Raw genomic sequence first — 19,213 nt, 5'->3', positions numbered from 1 at the left:
ATGGGGAGGTCTTGGAGCTGCAAACTGGAAACCACAGTTCTGTAACTAGGGATTTCATCGTCTGCCTGCTGTGCCTCTGCCAGTGCTGCATAGTCCACCCCCTGGGACAGGGCCTGTATGGTAGGTCTGGATAGTGCGTCCGCCACGACGTTGTCCTTTCCCGAAACATGCCGGATGTCTGTCATGTATTCGGAGATGTAGGACAGATGTCGCTGCTGGTGGGACGACCAGGGATCGGACACCTTAGTGAACGCAAAGGTAAGCGGTTTGTGGCCCGTGAATGCGGCGAAGGGCCTACCTTCTAAGAAGTACCTGAAATGCTGGATTGCCAGGTATAGTGCCAATAGCTCCCGGTCGAAAGCACTGTATTTGAGTTCGGGTGGTCGTAGGTGTTTGCTGAAGAATGCCAGGGGTTGCCAGCGACCCTCGATGAGTTGTTCCAGCACACCACCGATTGCTGTTTTGGATGCATCCACCATGAGGGCAGTAGGGACGTCCGTTCAGGGGTGCACTAGCATCGCGGCATTTGCCGAGGCTTCTTTGGTTTTAACGAAAGCGGCTGCGGCCTCTTCGTCCCAGGTAATGTCCTTGCCCTTACCCGACATCAGGGTGAACAGGGGGCGCATGATTCGGGCTGCTGAGGGGAGGAAATGGTGGTAGAAATTCACCATACCCACGAATTCCTGCAGGCCTTTGATTGAGTTGGGTCGGGGGAAGTGGTGGACCGTGTCTACTTTGGCAGGCAGAGGGGTTGCCCCATCTTTAGTAAACCTGTGGCCCAGGAAGTCGATGGTGTCGAGTCCAAACTGGCATTTGGCCAGGTTGATTGTAAGGCCGAATTCGCTCAGTCGGGCGTAGAGTTGACGGAGGTGGGACAGTTGCTCCCAGGGTCAGACACAGAGAGGAGCTGTGCTGACTGAGCTGGGAGAAATCGAGGCAAAACTACTGGATAAAGTTCGTGGAATACTTTGGAGGTGGCTCTAAAAGTCTCTTGGACAACCGAGTGAGTGACGGCGCTGGTGTGGAAACTCGGTGTGCAGTTTTACTGCTGGCTGCTAACTGCGTAGCTCCCAGCTGCGGCCGCTGGCAACTCGCCAGGAAGCCGGTTCGCTCCAAAACCGGAGGCAAACACCGTCGTTCCCCCCCATTGACATCGGGGCAACGTTCCTCCTCCATTGTTTTCCTGATTTTCGTCCGGTGTTGGTGCCGGAACATCTGGAAGGACGTTTCGGCCTCTCCCGGCCTGGGTCTCTGCAAGTCCGACGGAGCCTTTCCTGGCGTCGAGCCAGCGAGGAACTGTCGACTGCAAACTTTCCCGGCCAGTTATTCGACTCGTTCCAGGACTTCTAACCGGCACCGCTGTAGGATTCTCGGACTGGAAAGAGCGCCAGCATGCCGGACCGGTCTCCAGGGAGTCACGGGCCTTCGGGGAGTTACGCAAGGGCGGCTGCCTCCCCGGCCTCGGACAACGCCCTTTTTCGGTCGGTGAAGGTGGAACGTGGGGTGCAATGTATTTTGCGCCCTGGAATGACACTAGAAAAGTGTACGGAGGCAATGGAGGACCTTGTTGGGAAAGGTGGTATTCTGGCCACCGAGAAGGAGTTCGGAAAGGCGGTGTTTTATCTGGCGAATGAAGAGCTAGTGCACCGGGCCCTAAGCAGGGGAGTCACGGTAGACAACATCTTTTTACCTATGGAGCTGGTGACGGCCCCCACGCAACGTATCGTGCTTGGGCATGTTAAGCCTTTCATTCCAAATGAGGACTTGCTACCCCCACTGGCCCATTTAGGGCAAGTAAGGTCGGAGATCACTGCCATCCGACACAAATTTAAGAGACACACCCTCCGCACCGTAATCTCTTTCCGGCGTCAAGTATTCATGCAGCTGGAAAGGGAGGACGATGTTGAGGGCCGGTTTACTGTCCGGCACGAGAGAGTGGATTATCAGGTGTACTGGAGCTCCGAGCGCCCGCGGTGCCATACGTGCAAGGGGGTGGGGCACTTTCGGAGGGACTGTCCTGCCGCCCGGAACCCGAGGGAGCCCATTTCGGGCACCAGTGCCCCAGCTACCTCTGCCCCTGATCCTACTCCTGCGCGTGCGTCTGCGCCTGCATCTGACCCTGTCCCCGCCCGTGATCCTGCCCCAGCCCCTCACCCTGCCCCTGCCCCTGCCCCTACCCCTACCCCTGCTCCTACGGTTGGGTCGGTCCCTGCTCCTCTCCCTGTGGTTCAGGTGGGGGACGGGGTGGAGTCTGTGCGGAGTAAGAAGGCAAAGGGGAAATCCAAACACAGTAAGAAGCGGGCCTTTGAGGCTGCAGAGCTCACGCCCATTTCGCCTGAAGTGGAGCGTGGGGCTCGGGGAGGTGCGCAAGCAGACGGGGCGATGGAAACAGAGAGCGCCGCCCCATCGGTGAAGCCTGCACCTGTGTGCTCCTCCGGTGTGAAGAGGAGAAGGGAGCGTTCCCGTAAGAGGGCAGGGGATGTAGATGCGGGGGAGTCCCAGGAAGGGGTGGGAATCCGGGTAGGGGTTGGTTCTAAACCTGAGTCCCCAGATGTAGCCACCAGTCCTGGGGCAGATGGTGTGGTTGTGCAAAAAGCTTGTGATAGCCCTGTTTGCACAAATGAGGCAGCCCTGGAGGCCTCCACCCAGGACCTACAAGTCAGCGCCTCTCTGGAGGCCCGTGTACCGAATAATGTAAGAGGAGACGAGACAAAGCTCTCTCTTTCTCAGCACCAGGCTGCTTGTGAATCCCTTGGACCAAAGGTGCCGGGTTCCCCTCTATGCCTGCCCCCTGGGGAGGGCGTTTTTCTGTGCACGTCGACCCCAGCAATTAATGACTTGCAGGGAGTCCCTGGGGATTGTCCCTCCACTGTCGCAAATGTGGATGAGGCTGATGCGACGGTGGAGCGGGCAGGTAAGAGCGAGGTGCCCGCTGCGCGGTATGGGTCACAAGCGCAGCCATCTTTTGGAACATGCGGGGAGGCCGATGGGGATTCTGTCTGCAGTGACGGGTTGGAGGGGGACTCTTTCGATAGTGAAATAATGGACATCCTCACCCCTCCTGAGAAGTCCCCATTGATACCTGTAGAGGAAATTAAGCATTTTATTCTTACCTCTGAGGGTGCCAAGCACCGGCCTCAACTAGCCTCGCTACGCTGGCCCAGCATGCCGAGGCTGGTGAGGTCCCTGCGAGTCATCCTCGGACGAAAGGGAAAGGGAAAGAGGAATGCGGTGGCGGGGAACGACAGACGGCAACTAAAATCTTTCCTAGGTGACCTAGTAAGGGACATTAGAGGGAGAAGCAGCCTCGCTCCTACGGGGGATGGTGGGTCACAGGGTGTCGCTGGTACCGCTCGAGCCCGGAAGGCAAAAAGTAACCTTGCTTTCTTTCCGGACAGTGTGGTGGAGGGCGCCTCCGCTCTCACCGAAATGGGCACAGCTGCTGAGACCTAGTGTGCTCCCGCCATGAAGCTTACCATAGCTAGTCTCAATGTAAATGGCAGCAGGGGTCCTCTTCGCAGGCATAACAATCTCTCAGCCCTCAGGGATGGGCAGTATACGGTGAGTTTCCTGCAGGAAACCCATACCATCCCTGGGGACGAGTCTGCTTGGCTCCTGGAGTGGCGGGGCGGGGTCTACATGAGCCACCTCAGCTCCATTTCTAGCGGGGTGGCGATCCTGTTGGCCCCGACCTTCCAGCCAGTAATTGAAAGAGTCCAGGACGTTGTGCCCGGCGTCTGCTCCACCTGGTTGTGCGCCTGGATAGCGTACCATTGCATTTTATCAATGTGTATGCTCCCAGGCGCGGTGTGATGCAGACGCGCCTATTCTGCCAGCTGTCCACCCTGCTGAGCTCCATCGATCCTGGGGATTGCGTCATCCTCGGGGGAGATTTCAATTGTACCCTCGAGGCGGAGGACTGTTCGGGCCTCCAACGCGACCCAGCATCGGCAAAAAAGTTAAAGGAGCTAGTCGGCTCCTTTGACTTGGTGGACAGCTGGCGGAATCTTCACCCCAACTCTAGCGCCTTCTCGAGAAGGTCTAGAGAAGGAGGTTCCAGGATAGACCGCATTTACATCTCTCGGGCCTACGTCTCCCGTGTGTCGGCGTCCTCCATGCGGCCGGTGTCGTGCTCGGATCATCACCTTGTGTGGATAGAGTTTATTCCACTACACCCTCGGGTGGGATCCGGGTATTGGCATTTTAACAACCGGCTGCTGGAGGACAGCCGATTCCGGGATTCGTTCCGAGCTTTCTGGGTCTCCTGGAAGGAGAGGCGGAGAGAGTTCTGCTCCCTACGGCTATGGTGGGATGTGGGCAAAACCCACATCCGGTTTTTATGTCGGGAGTACACTAGGGGGTCGACAAAGAGGCGGAGCTCTGAGGTTGAGCGGCTTGAGAGAGCGTTGCTTGACCTGGAGTCTCGCCTCGGTCCGACCGCTGGAGACCAACAGCTGTGGCAGGAATACCAGGAGAAGAAGGACGCACTAAGGAACCTGCAGCTCCAGCAGTCCCGAGGTGCGTACGTGAGGTCACGGATCCAAATGCTGCAGGATTTGGACCGTGGCTCACCCTTTTTCTACTCGTTGGAAAGGTGGCGGGGAGTTCAAAAGCAGCTAGTGGAGCTGCTGGCTGCCGATGGCTCCTCCATCACGGACCCTGATGGAATTAACAACGAGGTCCGTTCATTCTATCGGTCCTTATTCTCGCCTGATCCGTCAAATGCGGAGGCGTGTAATGAGGTCTGGAAGGATTTGTCTAAGGTCAGCCCAGAGGACGCAGTGCGTCTGGATGCCCCCCTGACTCGGGAGGAGCTGTCCACTGCCCTTCGGCAACTCCGGAGGGGCAAGTCCCCTGGTTTGGATGGACTGAATGTTGAGTTTTATCAGGCTTTTTGGGATGTCCTGGGGGATGATTACAGCCTTGTCCTAGGGGAGAGCCTAGCCACCGGAGAAATGCCCCTTTCATGGCGAGGAGCTGTTGTGGTCCTACTGCCCAAGAAGGGAGACCTCCGCCTGCTAAAGAACTGGCAGCCAGTCTCCCTCTTGTGCGTGGACTACAAGATCTTCGCTTGGGCAATGGCCAACCGTCTGGGTTCGGTAATTGGACAGGTGGTCCATCCTGACCAATCTTACACAGTCCCGGGCCGCTCCATCCAGGACAATGTCCACCTAGTACGGGACCTGATCCACCTACTCCAGGAGACTGGGACCCCGGCAGCGTTTCTTTCTCTTGACCAGGAGAAGGCTTTTGACCGGGTGGACCACAGTTTCCTGGTGGGCACCCTGCAGGCTTTTGGGCTCGGACCACACTTTGTGGCCCGAGTTCGGCTCCTGTACTCTGCCGCAGAGTCCCTAGTTAAGATTAACGGATCATTGACAGGACCTATCCACTTCCGAAGAGGAGTGCGTCAAGGGTGCCCCATGTCCGGTCAACTGTATATGATCTGTGTCGAGCCATTCCTCGGCCTTCTTCAGCGAAGGCTGACAGGTCCGGTTCTGCACGAACCGGACATGGGGGTCGTCCTCTCGGCCTACGCTGATGACGTACTCCTCATGATGACAGACCCCTGTGACCTGCGGAGGATGCGCGAGTGCCAAGATGTTTTCTCGGCGGCATCCTCCGCCAGGATCAACTGGGCGAAATGTTCCGGACTCTTAGTAGGCCAGTGGCAGGTGGACTCCCTGCCGGAGGAGATGAGAGCTTTTGAGTGGAGCACCAGACGTCTTCTCTATCTGGGAGTCTACCTGAGTCCTTCTGGGGAGACCTGGCTGGCGAACTGGCAGGACCTGGAGACAAAGGTCATGGCCCGGCTGGGGCGCTGGTCAGGCCTTCTCAGGGTGCTTTCCTATCGAGGCAGGGTGGTGGTCATAAACCAGCTGGTGGCCTCCATGTTGTGGTACCGGATGGTCACCTTGGCCCCCCCCTGCCCCTTTTGTCGCAAGAATGCAGAGGAAGCTAGTGGACTTCTTCTGGGGAAACAGGAAGCACTGGGTCTCTGCAGCGGTTCTGAGTCTCCCAGAAGGAGAGGGCGGACAGTCGCTGGTGTGTGTACGCACACGACTGGCGGCTCTCCGCCTCAGGACTCTGCAGAGATTCCTGTACGCCGAGCACCCTCCCAGGTGGCACGTGTTGGCGACTTTCTTCCTCCAGAGGGGCTGCTGTCTTGCCGAAGATATGCAGCTACCACCGGCGGGCGTCAGCCGTGCTGCTTTGCAGAGGCTGCCCGGCTTCTATCAGGACCTACTGAGAGTCTGGAACATGGTTGCCTCAGGCCGGGAATCCCCTCCTCTGGCAGAGGGCGGGGTCCTGGCCGACCCTTGCCCTGTCTCAACGGATGTCAGTGCGGCTCAGGTGTGTGGAACGACTCGGGCTGAGCTGCTCGTCGGGCCCAGGCCCCGCAGCCTTACCCGAGAGACGAATCCACACAACTTGAGCCGTCTTTCATCGACACCCACAATCCCATTCAGGGATGCAGGCAGGAGGTACCTTTATGGGCTGCTGCTCCACACCCTCCACTTCCTAGCATTTGTCCACCGTCCCGACACGCCATGGCGGTCGGTCTTTCCACCTGGAGGTGAGGGGGGTCCCCAAGGGAAGTCCCTCTTCAAGGGAGTCCTTCCCATGCACCTTGGGGATCTCGGCTGGAGGGTGCTGCATGAAGCGGTGCCCTGCAATAAGTTCTTTAGTTTGTACACGGATCTCCCAGCCACGTGTCACTTCTGCGGGCTGGAGGAGACCGTGTACCATATGTACGTGGAGTGTGTGAGGCTGCAGCCCCTTTTCGCGTTTTTGCGTGGGCTGCTTCTCGCCTTCTGGTTGCATTTCAGTCCCACCCTATTCATATATGGTCATCCAGTAAGGAGGGGGGCACAGAGGGATGAGGATGTCCTTGTCAACTTGCTCCTGGGGCTGGCGAAAATTGCCATCCGTGGCTCCTGGAAAAGGGTGGCAGGAGGTTCTCCCCGGGCGGACTGCCTGGCTATTGTTTAGGGGGTATGTTCGTGCCCGGGTGAATATTGAAAAGGAATACGCACAGTCCACGGCGACCGTCGAGATGTTCCGGGACCGTTGGGCTTCGCGGGGTGTAAATGCCATCATTGATGAGGATGGCAATATATTGGTTTAACATGTATTGTCTGTTTGTAGTGTAGTAAATGTGTTAGTCACTGGGGTCACTGGGTTTGTAAATATTGTATAGCACCGACATTTGTAATAAAGAATTTTGTAAAAAAAAAAAGACGGCTACTGCTGGCTATGAGGATGTCGTCCAAATAGATGAATGCAAAGTCCAGGTCGCGTCCCACTGCGTCCATTTGCCGGTGGAACGTCTGTGCGGCATTCTTTAAAAGGCTTTAAATTTGAAAAGGCTGAACGGGGTGATGAGTGCTGTTTTGGGGATGTCGTCCGGATGTACCGGGATTTGATGGTATCCCCGGACGAGGTTTACCTTGGAAAAGATCCTTGCACCGTGTAAGTTTGCTGCAATGTGCGGCACAGGGTAGCGTTCTGGCATTGTAGCCTCATTCAGCCTGCGATAGTCGCCGCATGGTCTCCAGCCGTTCTGTTGCCTTGGGCACCATGTGCAGGGGGGAAGCCCATGGGCTGTCGGACCGTCGTATGATCCCCAATTCCTCCATCTTCTTGAACTCCTCCTTCGCCAGTCGGAGCTTGTCCGGCGGAAGCCTTCGAGCACGGGCGTGGAGGGGTGGTCCCTGGGTCGGGATGTCGTGCTGTACTCCGTGCCTGGGCATGGCTGCCGTGAACTGCGGTGTCAGAACTGATGGGAAATCCGCCAGGACCCTGGTGAATTCGTCGTTGGACAGCGTGATGGAGTCCAGGTGTGGGGCTGGCAACTTGGCTTTACCCAGGGAGAATGTTTGAAAAGTCTTGGCGTGGACTAGTCGCTTCCCTTGCACGTCGACCAGCAGGTTGTGAGCTTGCAGAAAATCTGCCCCCAGGAGTGGTTGGGCCACGGCAGCCAGTGTGAAGTCCCACATGAACCGGCTGGAGCTGAACTGTAGCCACACTGTGCGGGTGGCGTAGGTCCGTATTGTGCTGCCATTTGCAGCCCTCAGGGTAGGTCCCGGTTCTCTGTTATGGGTGTCGTACCTCGTTGGAGGTAAAATGCTGATCTCTGCTCCGGTGTCGACCAAAAAGTGGCGTCCCGACTGCTTGTCCCGGACATATAGGAGGCTGTCCTGATGGCCAGCCTCCGTAGCCATCAGCGGCAGCTGACCCTGGCGTTTCCCGGGAAATTTGCAGGGCGGTCTACAGCGGCGGGCCTCTGTGCCCCACCACTGGTTGTAGAAGCACCGTTGTTCGTTGGGCTCCTCACTCCCGTCGCTGGGTTTTATAGGCTATGCTGCTGGGCCTGGTCTGGTCTGCCGTTGGGCATGCGGCTTGGTGATATGTGCGACGGACACCCCTCTTTCCTTCTTGGCATTCCACAGCACATCTGTCTGGGCCGCAACCTTCCGGAGGTTGCTGAAATCTGCGTCGGCCAGCAGCAGGCATATGTCCTCGGGCAGTTGCTCTGGGAACGCCTGTTCAAACATGAGGCAGGGTTTGTGTCTTTCAGCCAGGACCAGCATTTCGTTCATTAATGCTGACGGCGGCCTGTCTCCCAAACCATCCAGGTGCAGTAAGCGGGCAGCTCACTCGCGCCGTGAGAACCCAAAAGTCCTTATGAGCAGGGCTTTGAATGCTGTGTATTTACCGTCCTCCGGGGGCGACTGTATAAACTCCTCAACTTGTGCAGCTGTCTCCTGGTCGAGGGAGCTCACCACGTAGTAGTAACGAGTGGAATCCGAGGTTATCTGCCGAATGTGGAATTGGGCTTCTGCTTGTTCGAACCGTAGGCGAGGTCGCAGCATCCAGAAGCTTGGCAGTTTTAACGAAACTGCATGAACAGATGCGGCATCGGTCATCTCTGGTCCAAATATCGTTTGGGCCGTCGGGGTCACCAAATGTAGCAGTGTGCTATACACAGCGCTAGAATAACGACACGTAGTCAGTGAGTTGTAGTTGCGAAAAAAGAGGTTTACTGAAACTTCGCGGCCTCCTTTAAAGCCTTCCCGTTCCCGCCCTCCCTGAGTGGGACTGCTGTGGGGAGTGCATATTCGCAGACCCTTCCCGCGCACGGGTTTCTCCCCCTGCTGGTGAAGATAGCCTGGTGCCCTTTTTGGGGCCGGCCTCTCTGCCGGCGCGCGCTGTTTTGTGAGCCAGTTCAAGTGTGCTGGAAAGTGGGTTGCCACAATATTTTTTTTTAAAGTCCCCTTCACGTAGGTTGTTTCGTCTTCTCACAGGTACAAGAAACTTTCACAAAAGAAAGAAAAAGAAATCACCTTATCACAAAGGTTATTTCCTTTGTTCAAGTGTATGCAAGTACTGCATGGAATAGAAAATTAACTGCCCTTTTGAGATTATTCATCTTCCATGTTTAGGCAGAATTATAGTAATAATTTGAATATGGCTTGATCTGGTTAGATTAAGAACTTCCTTGATATGTTTTTATTCTGTACTTGTTTTCGTGGATATTTGCTAAGAAAAAGCATTTCAGGATATATATTGTATACATTGACATCAAGTTCGACCTTTGAATCTATGAAGTAGATGTATTTATAATTTTTCTTTGGTTTGTAAGCTGATCTTGTAGTCTGGATAATAATGGTCTTAAAATTGCACTGCCTCAAGCATAACAATTGTCTTATCTGTACATGTTTTTGCTACAGGGTTATTAAATTATTCTATCTGTCTTTTGTTTGAAAAGATTACCTTTGAAATGATTTGTGTGTATGTGGATAACTTGATATGTAAATTACACATGCATATCTTCTACAATAACTCAGCTGATTCAAATATTATATTACAATTTCTGGATCATTCAAACTTGCATCTTGGAATTGACCACTGCAGTAGTTTAGTGAACATTCTACTTAAAGATTTATTTTTTTTATCTCGTATTCTGGCTTTATTAATAAAGAATATAGGCACTGGTGAAGTAATATGTTGAATTTGGAATTTTGTAGTTTGTCCTTCAAAACGTGAGCAATAATTGACTTCTGATTGAACTGCAGTGAATACACATTTCAATTGCTGTTTTAATTTTAATTTAGGAATGAATTGATTTTAAAATTTTCCCCTCTGGTGACTGCTTGAGTTTGGGTATAACCTAAACAAATAATATAGCAATTCAGTGATAAAGTAAATTATCCAGCTTGCAAGAAGTTTCTAATATATTTTGGAGTGGTTTCATTTATTTTACCAAATGAAAAGACATTGTTCAAACTGAAAGTAATGAAACTATAGTTACTACCCAACTTTTATCACAAGCAACACCCCACATTATGACTGATCAGGTTATAGAAACTCACCTATGCAGAATTCACAAATAACTTCCATTAAATATGAAATATGGAATAAAATTTGTTTGCATGGAATTTATTTGGAGGAAGGAAGAAAAGTAAACAAAATTTACCTTTTCTCAGCACACATTTTTCAACCGTGCACAGATGATGTAGCTTTGCATTGTGGAAAATTGTGAAGCAGTTTTTAAGAATGTAATCTTTAACAACCCCCCCCCCCCCATTCTCCATCCCCACTACCACCACTACTGGAATGGGGGGTGGGGGAGAGGAGGTGGTTACCTGTATATTGCATCATTTATATTCATTTTCTTCTTGCCCAATGTATATAAATATACCTTTGTTGATACAAATTCTTATTTGTTGTTTTTCTGTCCAATTGGGTCATTCATTCCAAAATTGTTTTTTACTGATATAATTTTCCAAAGGTCATTTTATTGATGAAATAGATGTCAGTATTTACACTGCAAAGCTTACCGTTAATTTCTTGATAGTTCGCAATAGATTTAGCCGCTGGAAATTTGGGGGCTGGCTTTCAAATGTCTGTCTCCTGGGCTTTATTAAAACATAGCCAATATAGACCCCATTTATGTTTTCCAAAATGTGTCCATACTATTTTTTTAGGAAGTATAGAATTGGAATCCTTGTAGTTAGGTTAACTACTGAATAAAAAATGGAATAAATTGAAAGTATAGATTTTCATTTGGAATTTTGTCAGGTCTTTGAAAATTAAAAGAAAGAAGCACATAGGGGAATTCTGCGATGATAAATAAATTGAGGCTGATTTAGAAATGATTCTCATCACATCCCATCCAGTTGTAATAGAAATGCCCCACTGCCCTGGTCAATAGAATGCTTTCTTTTCATTTATTTACTTGGTATTGATCTGTGCTTCAAAATCCATTCACCCTCTCTAACATCTTTTTTGTTAAGTTTGGATTCCCCACTAGAGAAATATCCTTCACAACCTACCTTGTCACTGTCCTTCTAGCAATATATGTTTCAATGAGATCACCTGTCCTATTTCTACAACTCATACACACATTTGCCCAAGCTGTTTGATCTTTCTTTATGCCAGTCCTTTCATCCCAGGCATCAGTCTGGTAAGCCTCTTCTCCAGTACTTCCAAAACAACAACTACTACTACGTCGACTCAGGCCTTGGGGGCTGGCGTCGGGCACGATGACGGACTCTCCAATTCTCCCTCTCCCTCATCAGTGTGTTCAGTTCATCTACATTAGCCGGGCTGCTGTCTCCTAGGAGCGTGTTGACAATAGTCTTGGGAGGGCGCCCAGGGTTCATCCTCCCATGCTTGGGCTCCCATATGATGACTAGGCTGGCAGGTAGCTCGGGGTGGCGTAAACAGTGCCGCACTCGTTGCAATCTTCTCGCCTCAATTTTAGTGGTGAGCATCGGTAGGTCGTCATAGAGCTCAACGTTGGTCATGTGCTGTTGCCAACTCATGTCAAGAGCCATCCGGAGCATTCATGTATAGCAACCATCTAGAGACTTTCGCATCGTCTTTGTGAGTGTCCATGTCTTGCATCCGTACGTGAGAATTGACTCTATGACTGCTATGAAGATCCTCTTTTTAAGCCTTCTGGTCAGGTTCGACTTCCAGATTTCTTTCATGTCATTCATAGCCCTCCACGCCAACGCCTTCCGTATTTCCTTAAATATGGACACCAAAACTGCACAGCACTTCAGTTGAGGTTGACCAGCACTACTCAAGTTGCGCCCAAATTTCTTTACTTTCATCTTTCATACATTGCAGGATAACTTTTCCATAGTTTTCATAATTACTTGCTTTAACTGCATGCTGCATGGATCAGTTTTCATACTTTGGGAATCACATTTCAGTCAAGGCAAACATTACTGACTAAAATCAAAACTGTATTCAGCCTTTGAGGAAATGTGTCATAAAATCAAGACTGGAAGCCCAGAACTAAACCCTCTCTTCATATATGTGTCGGAGATCTGGGCTACCTAAGCAAGTACCTTGGAGCGCGGGAGAGATAGGGAGAGATGCAAAATCCTTTAAATTTGCTGGTAGAATATATGAACCAACATCAGTGACATATCCCTGGCCAACATGCCCAGCAATAAGGCTCTAATTACAATTGGAATTCTTGGCTGGTGATAGCTCAAAATGGAGAAGGAGCATCTAGGATGACACTGAGTGCCTGATGTCCCTTTGGCAGCATGTGAAGGCCAAGGAAAAGAACTAAACCAGGTCAGCTACTTCTGCCATTCCTCTGGCAGAAAGTGGAAGTTGTTAATGGATCTCATCAACTGTGAGAGAATGGCTAATCAGTATTGTAGAAACACTTGCTTCCAGATTATTTAGCAATTTCTTGACAGACACTCATTTATAATCATGTTTGGATTGTCCAATTATTGCAGCAACCTGCTTAATATAGGTTGAATTCAAAGAAAGGTCCAATTTAAATTTAAAATTTCTTTCATTCAGAGACATTTTACATGGTTTTAATTTCAGTAAATATTGAAGGAAAGAAACATTTGATATGACTGACAGATAGTGGTGACCACAATTACTGCATGTATGCACTGATGTTGAGGTGTGCATGCTAAAACTATTTTTGTTAAATGTGTATTTAACAAAAAAGGCAAAATATTTGTTGGAAAGTGATTTGAATATCTTCTATTTAGAACATTGTTCAATGATAACATTTTGGAAAGCTATAAATTTGAAGACTGAATAGTTTGAGAATGCTTATAAGAAAGAAACCAGTTGGCTATGAGAGATGGTAACTAGAGTAGTGTTCTGATGACACCAATAAATTGTGAATAATATTTTTTGGATGATGATCAGAGAAAGGTCAGCATTGCAATTTCATTGCTGAAGAGGAAGTTCAGAGTTGAACATAGAATTAATATGGACAATTTTGTACAAGCCTTCAGACAGGCTTTGGTGTAGGTTTTAGTGTTTTGTGGGTCTACTATATTATACTAGGTATAGCCAGTCGTAACTGCACACTTACTATTTATTGGATATTCTATTTACCCCGAGGATATTAAGAAACATCCATGTAGTGTGGAACTAGAGTCACCTATTGGCAAGATTGGGTAAGAGCATTTAATTTCTTCCCATAAAGTGTTTTATTAGTCCATGGCCTTGTGTTGCTGCTAAATCAGAATTAGCCAGATACTTTAGAATTCAATTTCTTGTTTTCTTGTTTGTACTCAAAGTGTATTGTCATAACTGAGGAGTAAAGCCTTTATATCTGTCAGCTACAATAAATAGAATAGTGAAAGCTTGTGACTGACATGTCATTTGACAGGTGCCAGATATTCAAATATGCTGATCAATCAAGAGGTAATGTAATCCCTCCCTCATCTCATCAATGTGTGATATAGGCTCAATTGCTCTCACTCCATTACCACATTCTGACTTGCTGGGCAAATCTTGCTATTGTGCACAAACAAGAAAATTCGAGCAACAGACACAAAATGCTGGAGGAACTTGGCAGGCCAAGCAACATCAATTCCAGGGCCGAATGGACCATCAACACTGCCTTCAACCGCATCTCTTCCATCTCATGCACGACTGCTCTTACCCATCGTTCCGCCACCCTACCAGCGATAGGGTTCTTCTTGTCCTCACCTACCACCCCACCAGCCACTGCATCCAGCACATAATTCTCCGAATCTTCCGCCACCTTCAACTGGATCCCACCACCAAACACAGCTTTCCCTCCTCCTCTACTTCCTGCTTTCTGCAGGGATCCATCCCTATGCGACCCCCTTGTCCATTCGTCCTTACCCAGGACCTCCCTCCTGGCACTTGTCTTTACAAGCAGAACAAATGCTACACCTGTCCCTACACCTCCATCCTCACTACTATTCAGCGCCCCAAACAGTCCTTCCAGATGATGAGGCGACACTTCACCTGTGAGTCTTTTGGGATCATATACTGTGTTTGGTGCTCTCGGTGTGGCCCCCTGTATATTGGTAAGACCCGATGTAGATTAGGAGACTGCTTCGCCAAGCATCTACACTCCGTCTGCCAGAATAAGTGCAATCTCCCAGTGGCCATCCATTTTAATTTCACTTCCCATTCCCATTTTGATATGTCCATCCATGGCCTCCACTGCCAGGATAAGGCCACACAGGTTGGAGGAACAACACCTTGTATTCCGTTAAGGTAGCCTCCAACCTGATGGCATGAACATTGATTTCACAAACTTCCAGTAATGCCTCCACCCCCCACCCCCAGCTTCACCATTTCCCAACCCCTTGTCCCTCTCTCATGTTGTCTTCTTGCCCGCACACCGCCTCCGTCTGGTGCTCCTTCCCCCCACTTCTCTTTCTTCTTTCTTCCATGGCCTCTGTCTCTTTCACCAATCAACTTCCTAGCTCTTTGCTTCATCCCTCCCCCTCCAAGTTTTACCGATCGCGTGGCATTTCTCTCTCCCCTGCCCCCACCTTTCAAATCTACTTCTCAGCTTTTTTACTCCAGTCCTGCCAAAGGCTTTCAGCCCAAAACAGTGACTGTGCTTTTTTCCATAGATGCTGCCTGGCCTGCTGAGTTCCTCCAGCATTTTGTGTGCGTTGCTTACTGCCATACATTTCACTACTTTTTATTGTTACTTTGTATTCTCACTCCTTTGGATGATTATCTGTGTCATATCCCCATGGTGACCGTAGCCCCATCTTCTCTAGAACTTAAAGCTACAGAGTTTTATCCCTTTCCATATGTGCTACCTGATCCACTGAGTGTTGAGAGCATTCTCGATTTTTATTTTGGATTGAAATCATACACTTTGTGCTCATTGTAGATCTTCTCAGTCATGGTAATTCTGAGGGATGTATTTGTCAAAGGGTTTCCATTTGAATTGAAGTATTTGCATTTTGTGCTTTTATTGTATTCTACGTAACCTACTTGCCTCGGTTTCCTGTGAAGGTTCAGATGTTGAATTAAGTGTGGTCCAGTTTTTTTTTAAACAATTGAGCTAACTAGCCTGGTATTGAGCATAGTTCTACTTTTAATGTACAGAAGGCCCTTAGATCTGTTGAGATTGTGGTTGAGGGAAGGAAGGAAATGTTAGCTGGCAAAAGTGAAGAAGGAAGAGTCAGTAATGAATAGAAATGAAAGTATGTAAAAGGAAATAATCAAATAAGACAACTGTAAATTGAAATGATGATGCAGCTGTAAGGAATTATGGACTACACTAATGCCTGATGGCCAGTGCATAAATCAAATGGTCTGGATATTGCTCATTTTAAATGAGTTATACAAAACCTTGGCACGTGCGCTATAGAATGTGGAAGTCCAAAACTTGCTGATAGAGTCAGTGTAAATCTAGCAGTTTAAGCAGTTACTGAAGTCCAGTCGAGTTCTATTTTGCCGATATTCTCTATTATTTTAGTCAGCTTGGAGCTGACCCTCCGATGTGGAGTTCACTGTGGTCAGGGCTGTGGTTACATGAGGAAGTTAGTTATGTTGCTTTAGTTCTTTTATTTTGTTATTCAACGAAATACTATTGGAGTTTAATTCTACCACTTTTCAAAATGTAACCTAAAGTTACATGTGTAAACAAGTTCTCTCAAAAAGAAAAAAACTTTGTGAAGCAAATAACTTTCCTGTAATTTATCCAGGAGCTATTGTGAAGGGGACTTCCACAGTGTGTTCGAGCAAGTCCAGTCTCACTCAACTTATGTTTTTTTGTACATGAAGCTTCAGTTAACAGAATAGGCTGTATGCATCTAAACCTGGCAAAAAAGAGCTTACCTGGGTGGTGATCTCAGGTAGTGAGCTCAAGCTAGTGAGATTCAGTCTAGAGATAGTTTTGAACAGAATTCAACTTACAGAAAGAAATTAGGAGATTTGGGTTGAGAGGGATAATAAATCAGCTCTGATTAACTGACAGAGCACATTCAATAGGCCAAATGACCTAATTCTGCTCAAATGTCTTATAATAACAGGAAATAATTCTTGTATCTAACTATGCATGCTTAATGAAACAATTTTTATTGCCATATGTGAAGCATCAATTAAGGTAAAGGATAACATCTTCTGTATGGTGCTGTTCTGTTACTTTTATCATTCATTGCAAATCCTCAGTCAGTTTTAAAAAGCTAAGAAGCTATGTATAGTATTCCCCCAAAATATTCAGTTTGTATATAATCGCTGGATGGTCCACCATCTCTTTATTACTCCCTTCTTGAAAATAGGCTGCGGATAGCATTTTTATTCCTATGGTTTCCTGGCTCTGACTCTTGAAAATTATTTGCTTATTGAGATACAGCACTGAATAGGCCCTTCAAGCCATGCTGCCCAGCAACCCCTGGCGTAACCCTAGCATAATCGTGGGACAATTTACAATGACCAATTAACCTGCCAACCGGTACGTCTTTGGATTGTGGGAGGAAATCAGAGCATTTGGAGGAAACCCACGCAGTCACGGGGAGAACTTACAACCTTCTTACAGACAGCGGCAGGCATTGAATCCGGACTGCTGGTATTGTAAAACGTTATGCTAACCACTATGCTGCTGTGCCACCACTTTTTTTACCTGCATTTTATTTTTCACCAGCAAATAAATTTTCAAGCCTTTCACTTTATTCATCCTTCAGAGCTCCTCCTCATAACCCCTCCCCAGATGTGCTGCCAAAAAATATCAGTCAAATTGTTTAATGGAATCTTGACCTTAGAGGAAATTCTGTAGCCTTTCTTCTAATAGTGACTGCTTTAAATCCTATTTCTGGTCTTTGTTTTCAATAGCAATTTGTAACTGACAGTGAAATATTGCTGATTATTTCTGTGGTGGTTGAAACACTTGGACATTCAGTTCACTTATTTCAACCAGACTTGTTTTTGTAATTTTAAGTGTTCTGCAATGTATGTAAGTGATAAAAATTGTTATTTGGATCATATTTGTTTCGCTTATGCCCCTCTGCATAATTCCCACTGTTTTATTAAACTTTCCTGGCTCTTTGGGACAAATTGAGCTCTAGATTTGCTGTCACAGCTGTACTACAAAGTCCTTATAGCAGCCCTTTTTCTTTGAGTAGATGAACCAGAGAAGTACTCCATACTACAACTACATTGAGGTGTCTTTGATAATAGTAATTTAAAAAGATTGGAGTATATTTACAAATTAAATGTATAATTAAAATATATTTAAATTCTGCTTAAATGCTGAGGGTTGCAAAGTAAACTTGGTGGGGCTGTTAGGAGGGAGGAGGTAGTACTGAGATTTCAAGAGGTATAACCAAGCTATATGAGTGGGCAAATCATGGTAGGTGAAATATAATTTTTTTTAAAATGTGCATTGTCTGTTTTGAAATACAAAAAATAAGTTATTCTTAAATGATGATAAGTTGTTGTTCAATGGACTCTCAGGGTGCTTGGATACTCGAGTTGCTGAAAACTAATACTCAAATGCAGTAGAAGAGCAAACAATTAAATAGTATGGATTTAATAATATAATAGGATTGCAATGCAGAAGATAGGAATAAGTTGAGTTTTAGTTTCTTAACCTGAGAAAAGATGTATTTGCCATAGTGAAAGTGCACTGAGGATCTACTAGACCAATTCCAGAGATAGTGCTTGCGGTATGAGGAGTAATGTTTTAACAGGGCCTGTACTCTCCAACGTCTAAAATAATAAGAGATCATATTAAAATATACAGCATTCTTGAATGGTTTAAGAATAAAGGGAAGGTTATTTCCTGCCAAGATGAAAAGTAATTACCTCTTATAAAGGATAGTGAATCTTTGGAATTTGCTACCGCAGAAGGCTGCAAATTCCTGGCCATTGAGTTTACTCAAAGCAGATATTGATAGATTTCTGAATATTAAGGGATTTTAAAAGATATGGGCAGAGTGCCGGAAAACACAGTGGATTAGAACATTAGCCAAGATCTTGATGAATAGTTTGCAGGCTGTGTTCCTGGATGCTTTTTGAACTCAATTTCTATAACCTCCTATAAGTTGCCAACATCCTCTACTCATACAAAAATGAAATTGGAGTTAACCATCATAACAGGATTAAATATGAAGCATTTTACCATTTTGAATTAATTCACAAAATCTGCTTGCATTTTACAGCACAAACCAGAGGCAAACTGGAGCCAATGGACACCATCTTTGTGAAGCAGGTTAAGGAAGGTGGACCAGCACATGGAGCTGGGTTATGTACAGGTACCAGTTTGATTATTTGACTTGTATTATTTAGACTTCACTGTTACGTATTTTGCGTTGACTTTTTTAAAAATACATTATGTCAAGTGAATATTGAAGTCATGTTTACATTTACAGTACCGTGGTGCTAGTAAGTTTGTGAAACCTGTAATTTCTGCACTCTTTCATAATTTCCACTAGCCAGTCCTAAAACTAAATAAAGAAAACTCAATTAAATTAATAACACAAAAAATTATACTTGTTCATTTATTTATTGAGAAAATGATGCAGTATTACATGTATTGTTGGAGAAAGTATATGAACGATTGCTTTCAGTTACAGGTGTGACCCCTTGTACAGCAATAACTTCAACAAAATGTTTCCGATAACCTTTGATCAGTCCCGCACATTGGCTTGGAGGAATTTTAGGCCATTCTTCCTCTCAAAACTGCTTCAACTCCGGGATGTTGGTGGGCTTTCATGCATGAACTATTTGCTTCAGGTTCTTCCACAACATTTCTATAAGAGTAAGGTCAGGAGTTTGACTTGACCATTCCAAAACACAAACCATTCTATTGTTGATTTACTTTTTCGGATCATTGTCTTGTGTTAGGGTTGAGGTGATGGACTGCTTACCCTGCCGTTCTCCTTTTAAAAAGTCTTGATACAATTTTGAATTCATTGTTCCTTTTTGTTGGGGA

The 19,213-nt window shown here is 47.4% G+C and overlaps 1 protein-coding gene across 5 annotated transcripts in view; it reads left to right on the top strand.

The window, feature by feature from the left end:
- The window catches only part of LOC140195486 (rho GTPase-activating protein 21-like), a 348,737-nt gene that overhangs the window by 223,383 nt on the left and 106,141 nt on the right, over positions 1-19,213 (top strand). For all 5 annotated transcript variants that reach the window (XM_072253856.1, XM_072253852.1, XM_072253850.1 and 2 more), the window contains one exon: positions 18,441-18,533. In XM_072253856.1, coding sequence (XP_072109957.1) covers positions 18,441-18,533 — 93 coding nt within the window. The remainder of the gene's footprint in view (positions 1-18,440; positions 18,534-19,213) is intronic.

The sequence above is a fragment of the Mobula birostris genome, chromosome 3 (genome assembly GCF_030028105.1).
Source record: "Mobula birostris isolate sMobBir1 chromosome 3, sMobBir1.hap1, whole genome shotgun sequence".
Classification (NCBI taxonomy): Eukaryota; Metazoa; Chordata; class Chondrichthyes; order Myliobatiformes; family Myliobatidae; genus Mobula; species Mobula birostris.
Note: the sequence above shows the minus strand (reverse complement) of the source record. Positions and strands in the feature narration are given on the sequence as shown.